The sequence below is a fragment of the Urocitellus parryii genome, chromosome 10, assembly GCF_045843805.1.
Source record: "Urocitellus parryii isolate mUroPar1 chromosome 10, mUroPar1.hap1, whole genome shotgun sequence".
In the NCBI taxonomy this organism is placed as follows: Eukaryota; Metazoa; Chordata; class Mammalia; order Rodentia; family Sciuridae; genus Urocitellus; species Urocitellus parryii.
Window position 1 is genome coordinate 96,823,303 of NC_135540.1, and position 19,379 is coordinate 96,842,681.

The following is a 19,379-nucleotide window of genomic DNA, read 5'->3' on the forward strand; positions in this document are numbered from 1 at the left end:
GATTTCATAAAAAATTAAAACATCACTGGGCAAGATGGCACATGCCTGTAATCCCATGGGCTCAGGAGGCTGAGGCAGGAGGATCAAGGTTTCAAAGCCCACCTCAATAAAAGCAAGTTGCTAAGCAACTCAATGAGACATTGTCTCTAAATAAAATACAAAATAGATCTGGGGATGTGGCTCAGTGATCCAGTGCCCCTGAGTTCAATCCCCGGTATCCTCTCCCCCCAAAAAGAATGTTAAAACATATTTACACAAAATTTATTGTTATATTTTGAGAAAAATGGAAATTTTAAATAATACAGTTATACTAATAAAAGTAATAGATTTTTAGGAATGACAATTTTTTTTAGTGCATGGTAGCAACATAAAGAAGTCTAGGATAGCAGAGATAGAGCCAAGTAAGGAGACATTGGATCTCACTGATGATGGTCTTGCCTAGGAATATTAACTTCTTTTTTTGTTTTTCCTTAAATGAAGAGAATGTCTAATTCATTTAGAAAACAACTGAGGCTGAGAGATTAGAAAGAAAATGTAATGGCTACCACTAATTTTTTAGAGCAAATATGTAACATGTACTAGATACATAGCACAGTATAAATAAAGAATATTTTTAAGCAGCATTCTCAAAAGAATTAACTGACAATGGTTACTACTCTTAAATGCAAACACAAAAACTTTAATAATATTTCTTTGATAAATGTCTGTTTGTCATATTGTTTCAGAAGAACAAATATAACAACTGCATACAAAGCATGTCAGAGTAGATGTCAAACTCCTTTTGAAATTTAGGCATTTAACAGAAATGTGCAAAATGATCTCAACACTTCTAAGATACTTTAACTTCAGGATAATATTGTTTCTCAATATTTAGAAAATCGATTTTCAAATTCCACACCCAATTGTCACAACTCAAATGTTAAGTCATGAAAATTGCTTTCAGTCATGTTATAAACTCAAAATATTTTCTGTTTTGTTTAGTTTTGCTAAATTTATACAGAATGTTTAAGTACCATGAAGTTCATTGGCTCTCTTAGAAACCTTTGAGCACTGGAATAAAGACATATCTCCTGCAAAATCTCTATCTTCTTCAAGTATTTCCTGAATACCAACCTATTAGCTAAACATTTCCTTCATCATCTTCTTCAAGAGAAACCTGATGATCTGCCTCCCTTGTAGCTCTGTAGAGTTAAAGCTATGCTTTACTTCATAACCCTCACATCTTGAATCTTACCTGATAAAGGATAAGATATTCTCAAATATTATGATTGGGAAAAAGAACTAGACCCAAACTTATTTGTGGATTTACAATAAGTTTGGGAATGGACAAAGAAAAATCTGGTGCTAGATAGGAAGCCCAACATAATCAAATACAATAAAAATATTTCAAAATGAAATTAGATTTGTTTAGTTATCAACTATATACAGTGGGGCAAATATCTCAACAGGAATGTTCTAGCTGTGTATGCTATGTATGGTCTCCTCTTTCCTATGCCCCTGTGTTATAATAATATAAAACAAACTGGGGACCTATTTCGTGGCTATCATATCTTGAGCCAAAATTTCTTATTTAGAGTTCTGGTATGTTGCCAGATTTAATCTAAATTTTAGGCTTTGTTTGTTTTGGTTACTGGAGATTGAATTTAGGGGCACTAAACCACTAAAACACATCCCCAACCCTATTTTGCATTTTTTTAGAGATAGGGTCTCACTGAATTTCTTAGCCTTGCTGAGGCTGGCTTTGAACTCATAATCCTCCTGCTTTAGCCTCCCAAGCCACTGGGAGTATAAGCATGTGCCACCACACCCGGCTAATTTTATGCTTTCTTTTAAAAAGTGGGAAGTTGTATTACTCAAGCATTTTTATAAATACTCTGAAACATAACCCAGAAATGAAGAGAGATATAATTTCCCTTACCAATCCTTAGAATTTACAAATCAACCTTCCATATCATGACATTTGCTTTTTTTTGTCTGTTTGTTTTGCTGCCTAAGAAGGTTTATACTCCAGATACCCACATTGTTTTTTTTTCACCTTTTAAATAATTTTTGTGTTAATTATTAACATACACATCACATAGAACATGTACCTAACATTAGAGGTATATTATATATTATATTTTTATGAATTCATAAATGATAGACTTCTGGTTGACTTAACCCAGATACTATTGACCCACAGCCTGCATGGGGAGAGAAGAAATAACACTTGGAGGTGTGGGCCTACTGTAAATAAAAGTCTGAAAAAGTAGTAGTAAGAAATAATACTAGGGGCTAGGGACATAGCTCAGTTGGTAGAGTGCTTGCCTTGCATGCACAAGGCCCTGGGTTCAATCCCCAGAACCACATAAACAAACAAACAAATAAATAAATATAAAAATAGTGAGTGCTTTTTATTTAAAAAACAAAAGAAAGAAAGAATACGAAAGATGCAAGAAAATATATTTAGAGCAAAGGCTTAATGCGTGGAAGAGACCTGATTGGTCTGACCCTAACAAAGAGAGAAAGCCCTCAAATGCCACCAAAGGTAATTATTGGAAAGAAGGTCTCTTTAAGATAAACAAGAGGTGATAAGCTGTGGGAAATTGGCCCTGTTAGGGCCCTTATCACTTGCACAGTAATTCTTCCTCCAGGCAGCTAGTGCCTCAAGGCACACTGGTATCTCTTTTACCTAAGGCTAGCAAGCATCTAAATTTAAAGCTATGATCTAAATTCCTTGCCATGTATGGGAATTGACTCCACTAACAGCAGCTGCCTGTAAATGGGCCTGTCTTTCTATACCTTGGCATGGAAAGATTCCCAGATGCAGCAGTCAAGATGTCCAAGGCTCTGAAGTTCAAAGTAATAATTCATCTGCCACTCCTGACACTATTGTCTATTTTTGTTTGTTTGTTTGTTTTCCTTAAAGTCACTACCAGATAAAGCAGTAATCATTTTTGTTGTTGTTGTTTGTAGTGCTGGGAATTGAACCCAGGACTTCCCACAAGCTACATAAGTGCTCTATCACTGAGTTACACCTCAATTAATGAATTACCCACATTAATTCATTTTTGTTCAAATAAATTTTCAACTTGATAAATCATCTCAGTATCTTATTTTGCAAAGAGTAAATGGCATGCTATTTTTTATGTTCAAACTTTATTGGTAAAGTTCCATAATCTTGAACCATACTGATTTTCTTAATAGCAGAGCTTTGAGATTTGATCTTTTTTTCTTCAAACAAAATATGTACTAATTTTAATGGAATTCTTCTTAGTATTTCTAAAAATGATATACTTCTGTAAGTCACATTTAATATTTACTTTTAAAATAATAGCTACGTTAAAATGACAAGAGGCAGCAACTTAGAGTACAACAAAAACAAATATATGAAAAGACCAAATATTACAACATCCTATATGGGTAAGAAGCAAAGAAAAACAAATGATGCATTAATGACTCCATAGAGAATGAAATTGTAACTTTCTCAATTTTACTACCTTCTAAAGGATAACCAGACCATTAAAATTATTCTGTATATTATCAAGTGTCAAATGCATCTATTTGAAGCACATAATTTATAAATCTTAAAAATCTACTTTTTTAAAATTGTAAATTGTCTGCTTCAATCTCGAGGCATTTTGATATGAAGGCATTTGCAATTATGATGTTTAGATTATTTGTGGGGCGAGTGTGAGCATAAAAGTTTAGGATTTATATCGTAAATGATATTTATTATCAGAAGTACAGATTCTTACAACTGTTATTTCATTATTAACTTTAGAAGAATTCTAGAATAAAATATAAAAGTAAACATTTGTGTTTGGTTACCAGAATCAATATTTTCTAATACGTGGATAGTGTAGTAAACTAATAAACATGTAAAATAATTAACTCAAAGCAAGAAAGAATTTTGGAAGATAATTTAATATTTATGTTTATGTTTGTTTTTTTCCAGTTTGGCTTGCCTCTTCCATTGCATACATTATATCCGATATCTTTTGGAAACTTTATTTGTTCACAAAGTTTCTGCAGGACGCACACCTTTGAAAAATTTGATACAGGTGAGAATTAATGTTATTTGTATTTTAATTATTATTGAGAAAATATGTATATTGATCATTAGCAAAGCTTTAAGGTTTGAATCATCTTTTCCTCAAGACTAGATTTTTCTGATTGTGTCAACATTTATTAAAACTTATGATTCTGAAATGTCTTTCCTTGAGCAATTCTATTTGAGCTACCCTCAGCCAATAAAGTTCAGAGAGATTTGCCAGGACCTTATCTTACAAGACCAACTAGATACTCCAAGGAACATTTTTCATTTTGGGAAGAGTGAGCACTGAATTTGGATTCTTTAAGTGCCTCTTTAAAAGGACAAATATTTCATATGAATTCTCTTAAAATACACACTTGTGTGTGATTAATATGACAATAACTTTATCTCATTTATGAAAGTGATAGTGTAATGCTAAGATTTTTGCTTTTCCCAGAAAAGATGAATGCAACAGTTATTGACTACCAAAAAGCTATCAAACATGGGAAATTTTTGAAAGACTGAGTTAAAAACTTATAATGGACACTATTGGTCACTTTGATTTGTCATTTCAAATTCAAATTTAGTTTGATTCTCACTTTGAAATTTATTTAAAAGATGTTCTCACATACACACACACAAATACCCTGATTTTGGGCAAATGTCAGCTTTCTAAAACATCCCCAAAACAGCCATCTAATTTTGTTGTTGCTGCTGTTGTAACACAGTAGTAAACCCTAGGACGCTAAGAAAAGATACATCATAAAGAGAAGCAACTATTTATTTATTTATTTATTTATTTTCGACAGAAGGCAATCAAATTTATTCCATTATTAGACAATCTGTATGTTATAATTCAGTACTCATAAATCTGGCCTATATTAGAGAGGTTCTAATCAGTCAAGATATATATTTGCTAATGATTAAATAATTCATTCTTTTTCTATTTATGGTTAGAACTTTTTATGCAGCAATTAGTTTTTACTTTATTCATATTTTTAATATACAAAACCATTCTTGAGAAATCTTTCTAAAACATAAAAATTACTTTTTACCTATATTGTAAATATTCATTAATGTTAATAATAATGGTACAATACATCCTCAGTGATACAGAGTTTTATAATGCTGCCTTAGCAATTGAAGAAATTTATTTTTCTAGCTTAGACAATTTATACAATTTTTTATACAAAAAAAATTTCAGTGTATGACACGAATATATGGACTAGCTTTAGAGGATTTGACAAGTATAGTTTCCATAACTTCTGTTTTACTTTGTCTATTTGTAGGGTTGTGCCTTTTACTGGGGATTCACTTCTTGGATTGCCTACTACATTAATCATCCACAGTATACACCACCATGTATGTAGAATTTCTTTTCATCTAACCATACACATAATTACTAACCTCAAAATTCTAGCTTAGACAATTTATACAATTTTTATACAAAAATATTGAAAATATTTGTTAAAATATAAATTTGCTATTTTTTTTGTAGTTGAACATTATTATGTAAGTGTAAATTTAAGTAGGACTCAAATTCAGTGAAGCATCTGTTACATTACAATACAGATTTCAAGTGGAAAGTAAGTACCTTGTATAGACAGTCCGCACCTTACAGGTTTGAAATATGTATCTATTCCAAAGCCATATATCATGGTTTAAATTTCAGTTACCATAGCATGTTATTGCAATTGTACAAAATGCAAATTTTGCAACTAATGCTTAAATCTACATAACTTTAGTCTATTCCTAGATATACATAAGTGACCAGTCATGTCTGGCATTAATTGGTAACTGCACATCTGTTATAATAACATATGTAGAAGCTCTTTTTGGTACCATTTATCAAGTTTACAAATTTTCATTCATTGGCATATGAGCATGTGATTAGTATTTGTTTCCTGATCAGACTAAGTTCTATTAAGTAAGATTTGGTTTGGCTTTTCCTATAATTTATCACAAGCCATACAGTAAGTGCAGTGTCTGTTATATGAATTCCTAAAGGAAATTGCTGAGTGAGTGAAGTTACGTTAAGGTGGATCAACAAGTAAAAGAATAATGGTAAATAGAAATTAGTATAATACGATTATTACAATTTAGATAAAGAATAATGTTTCATTATAAGAAGAAACATATATAATATTAAGGGAAAGAATAGGTATAAGTTTTATAATAAAAACATAGTACAGCTGGACATGGTGGTGCAGGTCTGTAATCCCAGTGATTTGGGAGGCTGTGGCAGGAGGGTCTCAGGTTCCAGACTATCCTCAGATCCTCAGATCCTCAGTAACTTAGTAAGGTCTTATTTCAAAATAAAATATGAAAATGGCTGGGAATTGGCTCAGTAGTTAAGCATCCCTGGGTTCAATCCCTTGTACCAAAAAACAAGACACACACACACACACACACACACACACACACACACACACATATATATATATATATATATATACATATATATATATATATAAATACATTTTATATATAAATGTGTATATATTTATATAAACCAGCTAACATAGTGCCTATTATAAAACACTCCCATACATTTGACCAATTAAAATAATGAGTATTTAAAAACAATGATGCAAAATACTGATTATTATTAACATTTTATGTTTATTGTTAGACATTAAATAAAATCATTATGTGGTATTATTATATGTTGTTAGGCCATTATAGTTTTGCTTTTAAAATGAGAAATGATAAATGAGAGAGATAAAATATTTTTTAAAGAGCTAAATGACACCAATTAATTTTAGAGATTTTCTTTAAATGTCCTTATAGCACTAGAAAAGAGGTATTTTATTTTCAACAAAAACAATTACACTTTAGTATCACCCTAAAATGTAGATAATATAGCTCACCATACTGCTGGTTAGGGAGTAGTCATGACCATGAAGCCATTAAACATGTTGTGAATTACATCTGTAGTGTGACAATACAGAGTGTTTGCATAACAAATTCTTTTTCTACTTTCTAGCATTTGGAAATAGGCAAGTCACAGTATCTGCTATCAATTTCCTGGTATGTATCAAATATTTACTTGCTACTCATGCTCTAATTTTGGTGTTATTAAGAACATAAAATACTTTGCTTTGGAAGATTTGTCATACAGAAAATGAGATCTATTTTTGTATCAATATACATATATAATGCTATAAAATGAAGTAAATTAAATAAATTCCTATAATCAATTCATTAGCTCTCTAAATCTTTTAAACAAAATGTTGTAGTCACTTATAAAGAATAATAAAAATTATTTGAATTATTGTAACCATTGAAAAATATAGTCAGTGATTCTTCCTATTATAAAGTCACCAATTTATAAAATTTTAAGAGCAAAAACTTTTACAAGTACACCAAATAAACATCCCCCAAACAACTTTGGCCAAATTCTCAATGTAGCTAGTTCAGTATGAAGAAAAAGTCTGTCCTCAATTTTTTATCTTTCTTTTTTTAAAAATTATTTTATGTGGTTTTGGGGAATGAACCCAGGGCCTGCATCTTCCCAAATTCTTTCAGTCCTGTTCTTCAGACCTTTCTGTGGAACCAAACATGTATATTGATTGAATTATGTAAAAATTGATATCAATTTGTATATTAGTAAGTCAAACATAATATTACTTCGTTTGTTAAACTACTATAAAGCAGGAAAATGGTGCTGTTACTTGCATATTTATTTAAATTTTTTTTCAGTAAATTTGAACAATTTTGCTTTAGTATTTTTGTTATATTTCTGTATGTCTATTATCTATGATGTTTGTTATCTGTTACATGGGACTATATGTTTTCTTTTATTATCTAAGAAAATTTTATTATCTAATACAGTTTAAGCTTTAAATAATGTAAATCAAGAGCAATGATAGTAAATGCCTAAAATTTTAGTTAAGTCATTTTGTTAACATATAATACGGTAAATAAAGACTTCCAGTTTAAGAATGAATACACCATAAATGTGTAAATCATGCTGAGTAGCATACCAGTGTTTCGTATTAAAGTTCTCTGAAATTAACCAGTAAATAATGGAATAATATACAAAGTTGGAGTTTTAGAACACAATAGAATTTTCTAATTCTACTCAGCCCTAACCTAAGAGGAAATTATACCAACAACATTTATGCAGGCCGCTTATTATTCTGACTTCTATTACATTTCCCAGAGTTTTAAAGCTGGATCTTAAAGTGAAAATTACTGTTAGTCCTAATTACTTAAAATCCATTATGAAATTATTCATTTTTGTAGCTAACACACAACAAGCGAAGTGCAGAGAGGAAGAGTAGAAGTTCAATAAATTTGTCAAAGGGTAATGAAGGGAAGGGCGGATGGGAATATGAAAGACTGTAAAATGAGTCAGACATAACTTTCCTATATTCATATATGAATATGACCAGTGAAACTCCATGTAATGTACAACCACAAGAATGGGGTCCTATTAGAATAAGTTATACTTCATGTATGTATAATATGTCAAAATGTAGCCCACTGTCATGTGTATCTAAAAAGAACTAATAAAATATATTTAAAAAGAAAAAAAATCCATTATGAAATTTCTAAGTTGATAATAAATTAATCATTTCTAGGGTTTAGATATAGTTGTTTTATTTTTCCAACCTTAAAGAATATATAGATAAGTGTTTCATCAGGACATTGCAAGATGAAAAATATAGCTTATCGATTTACCACATTTTACTCACTTTATATTGTGTTTCTGATTTTAGTATGTAACTGGTATGTTTAGAGAAGGGCACCCAATGATAAATTATGTATCAATACATGAATACTCTCACTGTGTATATGAAATCTTATGGCCTGGACTTTCAGTATTGATAATTTCAATGTTTACTTTTGTTGTGATGAACAGGAAAAAGAAAATGGGTTGAGGGTTAAAATGGCCAAAATATTGATAATCTCAAAGCAAACATATTCATCAGATGAAAAAATAATAATTTTCAAAGATATTGTTTCTTAATAAATATTTTTATCATAATCTCATTTTGCATTGTAAGTGATGAAAAATAAGTATGACATGATATCTATATTGAAATGTGCACATATACAAAAGTTATACATGTAACATTCATGTAATAAATCATTAATTTACAATTAATTGTTTTGTGAAGTTGAAAATGAGACAAATTTAGAGAAGATCAATGTAGGATAATAATTTACTAGTGATTACATAGGTAACTAAAACTATCACAAGCTTTATTAAATAAATAATATATGTTAGGTACTTGAATTAATCATCATAAAGTCCCTAGATTTAAGAATTGATATTTGCAGCTGGCTAGGAATAGAGATCAGTGGTGAGTAATTGTTTAGCATGTGTGAGGTACAGGATTCAAATCCTAGCACTTTGAAAAAAGAAAGAAAAAAGTATTAATATTTGCATTTAAGAGACAAGAAAAAATTCAAAATTTCTAATTCACTTACTGAGTCTCTCACAACTAGTAAATGAAAGATGTGGTATGAAAACATAGACTCATGTAGCTAAAATCCTATATTTACCCACAGTCATAGGTAAAAACAAAACAAAATTAATAAAACACAAGCAAATAAATAAACCAAAATGAAGCAAAATTTATTAAGTGAAAACTCAAAAATTCAGCTTTATATTCCTAATGATGACTTAAAAATCAGAGCCTCTCTTATTTTGTGGAATTATCTTTGTGTGAAGTTAATAATTATATTGTTTTGGGTATCTTCAAATATTGTTTTAGTGTATTCTATATGCTTTTAATGTTATGTCCTTAAAGAACAGTTCTATCTAAGTTGATTATTTCAAATAACATTTTTACGAAGGAGAAATGGATTTGGGTTTTCTCTTTCAATCTACTTCTTTTCTAAGATTTAAAATATTTTGAAATCTATGCCATCTGTTTTGTGTGAATTACCTAGACAGTGCAGTCTGTAAAAATATTATTATATGTGAAGAAATGCATACAAAAATGTTTGAAAAGAAAATAAGAAATCAGATGTGTTTTAAGAGACTAATAAGTACTAAAGGAACTAACTTTAAAGGATACTTGGATTTGGGGATTTGTTACTTTTAAAACAATAGTGGCTTTAAATAACAATGGTTTTGAATAATAATCTATTATCAATAAGAACGTATTTCTTTGTTTAACTCATACCTTATCATACCAGATAAGGTAAATATGGCAAACAAAGGAAGTATCTCATCTTCAAAAGATAGATATTGCAAATTTTCAATATTATTAGTCCCAGGAGACTGTGGTAAGTCTTTGATCTTCTCAGAGGATTATAGTGACCTATAACAGAACACTAGTGGAAGAGCCAAGATCAAGAGGACCCATGACATAAGAGCAGCAAGGGTCCTTGTGGGGCAGTATGCTTACAATAGTCATTTTAAGAGCTGAAACCACTGGGATTCACACTTCCTCACTGACTCTGAGAAGACTGTTACTGCATTAATGAACTGAGAATACTGTAAGAAGTCTGTCTTCATCAATGTGCACTATGTGTTCATGGTAAGAAAATCTATATAGAGTAACAAGCTTTAAGCAAATAATAAACACTAATTGATTAATAAGGTGATTTGAACCTGGTTATCAAAAAAGATAAAGTATATTTTCAGAATTTCTCATTGTGTCTAGTTGTTTTGTATTTAATATAGTCAGATAGTTGCTTACATTGTTTTAAAATTTTCTTATTACAAGTAAAGTAAAAATGTTTGTCTTGCATCTTTGGAATTAATATATTACATGGATTTTATTTTGTGTAGAATACAGTTTATTAAAAAAATAGGCATTGGTTTATCTCTTTATCACACTGAATAATTTATATGTTGTAGGTTTGTGAAGCTGGAAATCACTTCATCAATGTAATGTTGGCTCATCCTAATCATACAGGTTCATTTCTTTTGTGTTTTATCTTCCCTAGAGTGATTTTGTTGATAATTATTTTTAAAAGCTTTATTTCAAGTTTTTTAAAGAGAATATTAACAGTTGGAAATAATTTAAGTATAATGTACCACATATTTTGTTTGTTTGTTTGTTTTATATATGTTTTCCAAACTAAATGACATTCCCTGATGATAATTCCCTTAAAATGCAGCGTGCAGGTCTTCAGCTACATCCTTCATTGACACAAACCAAACAATCACACTAAAATATGTGATAAAAATCCTCTTGATTAAGAAGTAAATTAGTACAAAATCAGTTGATGAATATTCAAATTCCTGAACACACAATCTTGATCTGATTTGCCAATATTTATATAATCCTTGATAGTTCAAATGACTTTTTAATTTTTTTTCCTAATGAGATTGAACTTTAAAAAAAAAGCCAAAACTCAATCACAGTAAAATAGGCAGTACCTGGAAGAATATTTTAAATTTAATAGCTATACATATTTAAAAAGTTTATAGTGTGTGCTTATTTAAAGATGGCTTTGTTAAATCAGTCCTCTCCTTTAGATTTAATAATATACAACAATTTCTATATAGTACATACATTTATTGTAAATTTCAAGTAGAAATTGTCAACATTTGGACTTCGGTTTATTGATCCAGCTAAAAATATAAAGGCAGAATGATGTTTTCAAGCATGTTTTAAGATCTACCTGAATTTTTTCACACTTTCTTGATAGGCTGATGAAATATGTTAAATGATTTCTCAAATAATTGCTGAATGCAATAAAATATACAACATTACAAAGTAAATTTATTATCATAGAATATTTGAAAAAGCTGTGCTGTAAGAATATATTTTATTATATTACATAAAATTATGATTACTGCTCAACTTTTTGAATTTGTTGATCATCAATAATGTGTGTGGATATCTAAAAATGCTATGCCATGATTTATCATGGTGAGAAAATTTCACATAGTTCAAATGCTCTTATGGTTTATTGTCTTCATTTGTATTGAAGTATAGTTTACCTTTTATAAAGAGGTTAAATGTTATTTTTATCTGTTTTAAAATGATAGTATATACTGACTCTCTTTAAAGGCATGTGAATCTCTAGTAAAAATTTTCTGAGAGTCTAATATTTTTTGGTGTAGAGAAAAACACAATACAATTTGATAAAAATGCTAAACTTGTTAATGTTATTTATATCACAAATTTTAGTCATAATTTTGGCTTACTAACAATTTGTCAAGCTTCTTAATTTATTTGGAGTATGATGTGATTACTTCAAAATGAAAATTTTAAGACAGCCTGCAATGTTAAAATTATGCATGCAAGAAAGCCATCATATTATAATATTTACTCCACAATTTATCTAGCTTTGCATATTTTTTTTGAGAAATAATATCCCATCCTAATTTTCTTTTCTTGATTGAGTTGGTCTTTTTTTTGGTTTAAGGCTTAGGCGACTTTTTTTTGTCAGAACAGTCTATTAATTTTTAAAGTTATGTGACAGAGTTGATAATTCCAGATCAGTTTTCCCAGGACTTTAGGTAATCTTCTACTTGGCTGATTCATATTTTATTTTAGTTATAGAAAATTGTGTTGGAGTATGGTTTTAAAGTTAGTTTTGTTATAGTGTGAAATGTAAGGGAAGTTAAATTATACATCATATGCCTCCAGCATCTTCATTACTTTCTATTTTTATCTTTTGTTGTGTGGGATTAACTTTTTTATCTACATTTAGTAGATAATCACCTGTAGGCAAATTGAAAAATGTTCCATATTATTGAGGTTGATTTTCTTTTTTTACAGTTTTTTTTCTTGAGTTCAATTAATTTATTTTTTACCTTCCTGTTTTTTCAATATCTACTTAAGTTTTGGAGGGTTTTTTTTTTTTGTGATTATGTTCCCTGATATTCACAAATGCTTGTGGTGTGTGTGTGTGTGTGTGTGTGTGTGTGTGTGTGTGTGTGTGTTTATGCTGAATGTGTTTTCTTCTTCACTAAGGTGGGTGGTTACTTTGTTCATTGTTCTATGTGCATTTTAATACTATGTTTGTTTAATCTTAGCACTACTGTATACTATCCTAAATAGCAATCATAACACTACTATATACTATCCTAAATACTAAGTAGAGTGCTTAGAAATTATAAATGTACCTTTATTCAATTTTATATTTTTTTCCTTTATCAAGTACCCTCAAAATCCAATCACACGTGTATTCTTCTATGGTGTGTTGGTTCACACTGGCTAAGTCCTGCAGTTACTTTGGAAAATAATCTCTTTTTCCCTTAGCCAACCCAGAAAAACCTTAGGTAGGTAATACACTAATATAATGATAGTTACTGCAAAGGTTAGGAGGAGATATGGGGAGGAACCTAAAGAAGATTTTTTATAGCATATTTTCTTCTTTATTGACTTTCAGTAAAGGGGTTTTAATTGGGGTATAATTGGGACAAGTGAGTCATTTCTGTAGATTCATGAAGTTCATGAAAATCTAGATCTCCTAAGGTTTTTGGATAACCTTCAAATGTAATTGTCTAATTCTTGGAGCTTGACCACTTTTATAATTAAGTACAGGGTCTAGGTCTGGTATTCAGCTTTCTGTGGCCTCTCATTGCAAAAGATAAGATGTCTTTACATGTTACTGAGGGAAAATTCTAATATTCAAATTTCACTTTTAATTGCCAATTATAAGATTCAGTTTTAGCAATTGTTTTGTCAAGTATGTTGACAGAAAGTACCACTTCATTCCACTCTTTGAATTATATTGGATAAAACATTCCTCTCCATCAATATAACATATCAATATTACATTAATAAAAGGTTTCACACCTGCACTGCTATCTTATATCAGAAACTATCTGTTTTGCATTTTTGAGCAATGAAGTACTCATTGCAGGCTCTTTACTAGGTTACTCTACTCTAAATGTCCATTCTAGCATCTGCTATTAGAGCTACTCTTGGTGACAACCAAGAGATGTCAACGCAAAGGTGAAGGTTAGTGTTCAGAAGTTTTTTAGGGAGGTGATTTCATAAACAACAACATAGAAATCATATTTATGTAAAAAATTGATAACAATGCATTCTCAGGAAGTATTTACAAGAAGCATTTGTGGCATTCTAATGCAAGAATGAATAAATAACATTGCTCTGAATTGAGTCATCTTTTACTGTATTGATCAAATATTTGATGAAGACTAAACCAAGAAGAGAGGATGACCTTGCTTTAGATTGCTTTCTTCAGCCAAAAAATCCAAGAAATGCTAAGACATGAAGGTGTTCTTCCTGGAGCACTTCCTGAATCAACAGAATAAACTCTTTCCTCTGGAAGAAAAATATGGGTTGTGGAGAAATTTAATGTGAAGAGCCTTCTGACTTTCACCAGGCATGGTAGTACACCTAGTAATCCTATTCTGGAGGTTGAGGCAGCAGGATCACAAGTTAAAGGTTATCAGGGCAACTTAGAAAAAAGAAAAGGAATCTCATGATTTTCGTTTTATAGAAACTCTATTATAACAAGTGTAGGTTAGAAACTTCATGGAGAATGTGTGTATAAAACTAGTAATCTTTAGACTTACATACTATTACAATTAATACCAACTATATACACTAGAAACAACATTTTCTGTATATATATGTTTTTCTGTGTCATAAAACATATCCATTAATCTACAAATTACATTTAGAAGAAATGTGAACTTGTGTTCTCTTGATCATGCCCCCACTTCCAGGGGCTGAAAACCCATAAGTTAGAGGCCTTTATCCAAATTATCTTTTGCGAATATGGTACCACTGAAATTCAATGACTATAACTGGGGTAAGTTCCTCAATTATCTCTCTTTTGATTACTACAGGCACATTACACAAAGGTGTTTACATAAATCTTATGAGATAATCTCTGGTATTAAATGGCATTTGTGTTTGCCCTTGAAATGAGCAGTGCATGAAATCTGCACAGTGCTTAATATATTTTTTACTTTGATATTTCAACCATAGTTACAATTTTGAAAATAACATACTGACATTTCATTATGACTTTGGAGTTACAACCAAAAGAGATTAGTTGATTTGTTATCTGATTAAATCTTGTTATGGAGAATAAAATAGTAAATTTATAATTCATATTTAATTTTACAAATGTCACAGCTCAAAGTTCAACTTCATATCATTATAAATTTCATTTTCTAAAATGTTTCTTGAAAAAATTTGAAGAAAAAAATAAAAAAAATCAAGCGACAATATGCTAAATATAATGAGAACTGTAAATAACATTCTTAATTGCTGAGAAGAAATAATTTATATGGTATTTCTGAATATTAACTATACTGATTTTCAACTTAATCTTCTTATGAGAGATTTTCACACTCCTTTGATATAAATGGCATTCTTATATCTTTTCCTTTGGGTTTTTGCTAATTTAATACAAAGGGAGTTTTGAGGTATTTGATAATCTCAACCAAACACATATACTTTGACACTAAAGGAGAATGTGAAGAAGCATGCAATTGTCAAAGCATACTTTATAATTTTAGCATATAACACTGCTGCAGCTATTATAATATACAAAATAAATTTAAATATTTTTTCTTTAAAATTTTGAGGACTTTATTATCCTTAAGTATTGTGCAACGTTACAGCAATATAGTTATAGATATGGCAAAAAATTTATCTGAGTCAAAAAAGGTCATAACATTTGAAATTGGCTCTCTTCTGAGCAATTTATAAAATAGGTTGTTGTAAATATACAATGTAATTTCATGTGTTATGTAGTTATTCTCAGGAATTTAGTATTATACAAACATATAATCAAATTTACAATATGTGACATCATTGACATTTTACTCTACTTTCTAAAAGGAAATAATGCCTGTTTTCCTCGTCCAAATTATAACCCCTTCACATGGCTGTTTTTGCTGGTTTCTTGTCCTAACTACACCTATGAGGTATGTTGTTCATAAATGTAAATTATAGAACTTTATATGATGATGTGCAAATTATGTGTTCATATATATATATACATATATATATAATACATTATCATATATAATGATCTGTTATGAAATGTATATTTGTTTTATCTCTAGATATGGGTTCAGAGATATAGATTTCGATTTAATTTATAGATTTAAAAAGTATATTTCAACCACTATTTTCACTTTAAGAATATTTGTGCATAAATGTATCTGCATTTAAGTAGTTTGAACACTTTATATAAAATGTCTTTAGAGATTTTAAGAATTTTAATATTTATCCAAATTTTTAAGCAATATTCTCTATTTTATTATGGATAGGGTACTATTTTTGGAAATTTGGACTTTCATATGTAAAAATTGAAGTATTAGTTTTGGAAATTTAGTCTATGTCTATATTTTCTAATAATTTAATCTTTTAAATTACCTGTTTAAGTGCACAAGTAAACAAATTATTATATTAACTGTATGCATGTGTTAATTTATGTTTTAATTTAACAGATTGGGTCATGGATTAGTTTCACAGTCATGACACAAACACTGCCAGGTAAGACTTTTATTGACATAACTCAAAGTGAATTGACAGGTTTATTGACAATTACTCAAAGTGCATGAATATTTAAAAAAGATTGGTTTCTGAGATTAAGATACCGTTGTACTAATTTGGTGTGTTTGCAAATGGATTTTAATACTTCTTTATTTTTATTTTTTATTAGTATTAAAAATACTGAAACATCATTTATCTCTATATGATTATTGCTGTAACCAAGCTAGGAAATGTAATTCAAGTATATAAAGCAATGAGATTTTGTTAAAAATAGTGATAATATGCACTTCATTTGAAACTTTCTCTTGTACACTTATACAGTCCCTTTTATGTCTTATTTATGGAAGTTTTCATGAGAATCTAAGAAGGGACAACTGGGGAGCATGAATGTGAAATTTCAAATATAGTGCATCTTAGTGCATGGTAGAAATTTGATTGCAGTGCTTTCTTTATATATTAGAAGAAATATAGGTAATATCCATTTCATCTATTTGTTCCATTGTACAATTTTGAACCATAATTAATGTGATTTATCATATTATGTGTGTGTTTATATATGTAAAGTCATATTACATGCATATGGAAAAGTATTATTGAAAAAATTTCAGATCAAAAATTTATATTTGGAAGTATTTTATAGCAATAAGATATTAAAAATGTGGATTAATTTTGAACCTTGCTATGTATTTTTATCTTTATTCATAAATGCAATAAACATTGATTGAATATACATTATGCTAGTCAATGAATGTAAGGATATTGATAAGAAACTGCAATATTTCAGAAATGTTTTAAAAGTTCTGTCTGATACTGGTTCTTTGTTCAAAATAAGTTATTGTATTCATCATAGAAATAAGAAAGGATAATTTTTTTTTCTTCTAGTTGGGATATTTACACTTCTGATGAGTATCCAGATGTCTTTGTGGGCACAAAAGAAACATAAGATTTATGTGAAGAAATTCAACGCATATATGCACAGGAAATCAGCAATAATTCCATTCATATTATAAGAAAAAAGATTCTTATCTTGTATAAAGAAAGGCAATATATAAATTCACTAAATAAGACTTTGTGAAAGATAGTTGACTGTTAAGCTCTAGCAATTCATGAATGGCATTTTTACCAAATAAAAATATAAAATTTTAAAATTCACCGAAATTAAAATAATAAACTTGAGGTTAAAAATGAGAATAATAAATATAATTAAAGAAGAATGACACTGAATATGTTTTCAAGAGATTGATCTTAGAATAAATTTTTTAATTTATTTATTATGTCACAACATTCTTTCATACGACAATTAAAATATTTTAATTCTAAAATAAATGTTTTTGAAAGTCATAGCCTTTACATCCCTGGAATTTCATACATTATATTGAGAGCAATTTAATTTTTTCCTTTATTGTTTATTTTGTGACTCTGTGAAATGTCTTATGTTATTAATTTCTTTTGAAATACTCATTTCGAAAGTGAATTTTACATAAATAATCACATTTTATTTATTCCTAATCTACACATTGTATATTATCATTCTGAAAACACGACAATGAAAATATTTTCAAAACATTATTTGTTAAATCTTTTTAAATATGCATTTTGATAAGTTTATGTATAAATTATTTTATATCTATATGTAATTTATTTTATAAGATAAATTATAGGATATTTTCAGATATATACACATATGTAATTCAAATGGATTGTATGGCTAAAATTACATTAGTAATTCATGGGCATTTAGAATGGAAATGTTTTATTTTTACATATTTTAAATGCCTATAACCTCTCAGGTCTGTGTGCAGGTGTGTGTGTGTGTGTGTGTGTGTGTGTGTGTATGTGTGTGTGTATGATTGTGCATATAATTATGCACATATGTTTCTCAGAGAAGACTGATGTTATAAAAACCAAAGTGTATACTTGTTAAAATATTTGGAAGAAATTCTCAGTTTCTTCATTTTAAAACTGGGATTCTTTAGATTGGTAAGTTTCAAAAGCCTTTCTAATTCTCAGATTTTATAATTGTGTAACAAAATATCCTAATCAAAGCTCTTAGATCATATACACGTATGAAAAAACATCTTGGGAAAGGTAGACTTATATGTGCCAAGTAATTGTTTATTGTATGTGGTCAATTATTTAAGAAATAAAAGTTTCATCCCTTTTAAGAGCTTTAGCTTCATTCCTAAATGTTTACTGTTAAAATATCTCAGGTTACAACCACCACTAACTCTCTAATACCCATACAGCAAAATAGCATGACATCCATATAATGGTCTTAAAAGTAATGGTTAGTGTATTAAACCACATTTGTCTCATATAGGTATGTAATTAACTATCTATCATAAATATCCTTCCTGGAAACATTAAGGGAAATTGGTGTTTTTATGCCTGAATCCTGAGTAAACCTAGGCAAAATGTGCACATTTGTTTGCAAGTAGGAAATCTTTATTGTCACAAAGAGGAAGGAATTCATATCCAACTGACCTTTCTCTTTGTATTGTGTATATATGCCCTTATCTCGGTTGTTCATTCATATTTGTTTCTTCTCAATTATTGTTGTAGACATGCCTTAGTTAACAGATACCTCAATTATGAAGTTTTTCAAAATTTATTAATTATTTTTACTTCTTGGGTTTCTGTGTGTTTTTCTCTACATTATTCTCTGTATTTTTCTCTATTGTCAAACACATCACTAAGAGAGCTTGATAAAATTATACCACTTTTTTTTTTATGATGGTGGACAAGCATATAAAATCCTGCACCAGCCACATATACACCTTCAGTTTAAAACTTTTCTTTTTCATAGACTTTCATAGAGTTGCTGTACCTCAGGGCATATATACTGCCCACACACATCAATGAATGTACATAGGCAGACTATAATTTCTTTGAGTTGTGTAATTTCTTACATATTTCCTCTTTCTCTAGCTTTCTCTAGCCAAGACTTTCATCCCCAGTAT

General features: G+C 29.3%; 1 protein-coding gene across 1 annotated transcript in view; it reads left to right on the forward strand.

The window, feature by feature from the left end:
- The window catches only part of Tecrl (trans-2,3-enoyl-CoA reductase like), an 84,903-nt gene extending 66,317 nt beyond the window's left edge, over window positions 1-18,586 (forward strand). The window contains exons 6-12 of the mRNA XM_026395027.2: window positions 3,938-4,043; window positions 5,305-5,377; window positions 7,002-7,045; window positions 10,836-10,893; window positions 15,760-15,845; window positions 16,374-16,419; window positions 17,302-18,586. Coding sequence (XP_026250812.2) covers window positions 3,938-4,043; window positions 5,305-5,377; window positions 7,002-7,045; window positions 10,836-10,893; window positions 15,760-15,845; window positions 16,374-16,419; window positions 17,302-17,429 — 541 coding nt within the window. The 3' untranslated portion in view covers window positions 17,430-18,586. The remainder of the gene's footprint in view (window positions 1-3,937; window positions 4,044-5,304; window positions 5,378-7,001; window positions 7,046-10,835; window positions 10,894-15,759; window positions 15,846-16,373; window positions 16,420-17,301) is intronic.
- Window positions 18,587-19,379: the final 793 nt, after the last annotated feature.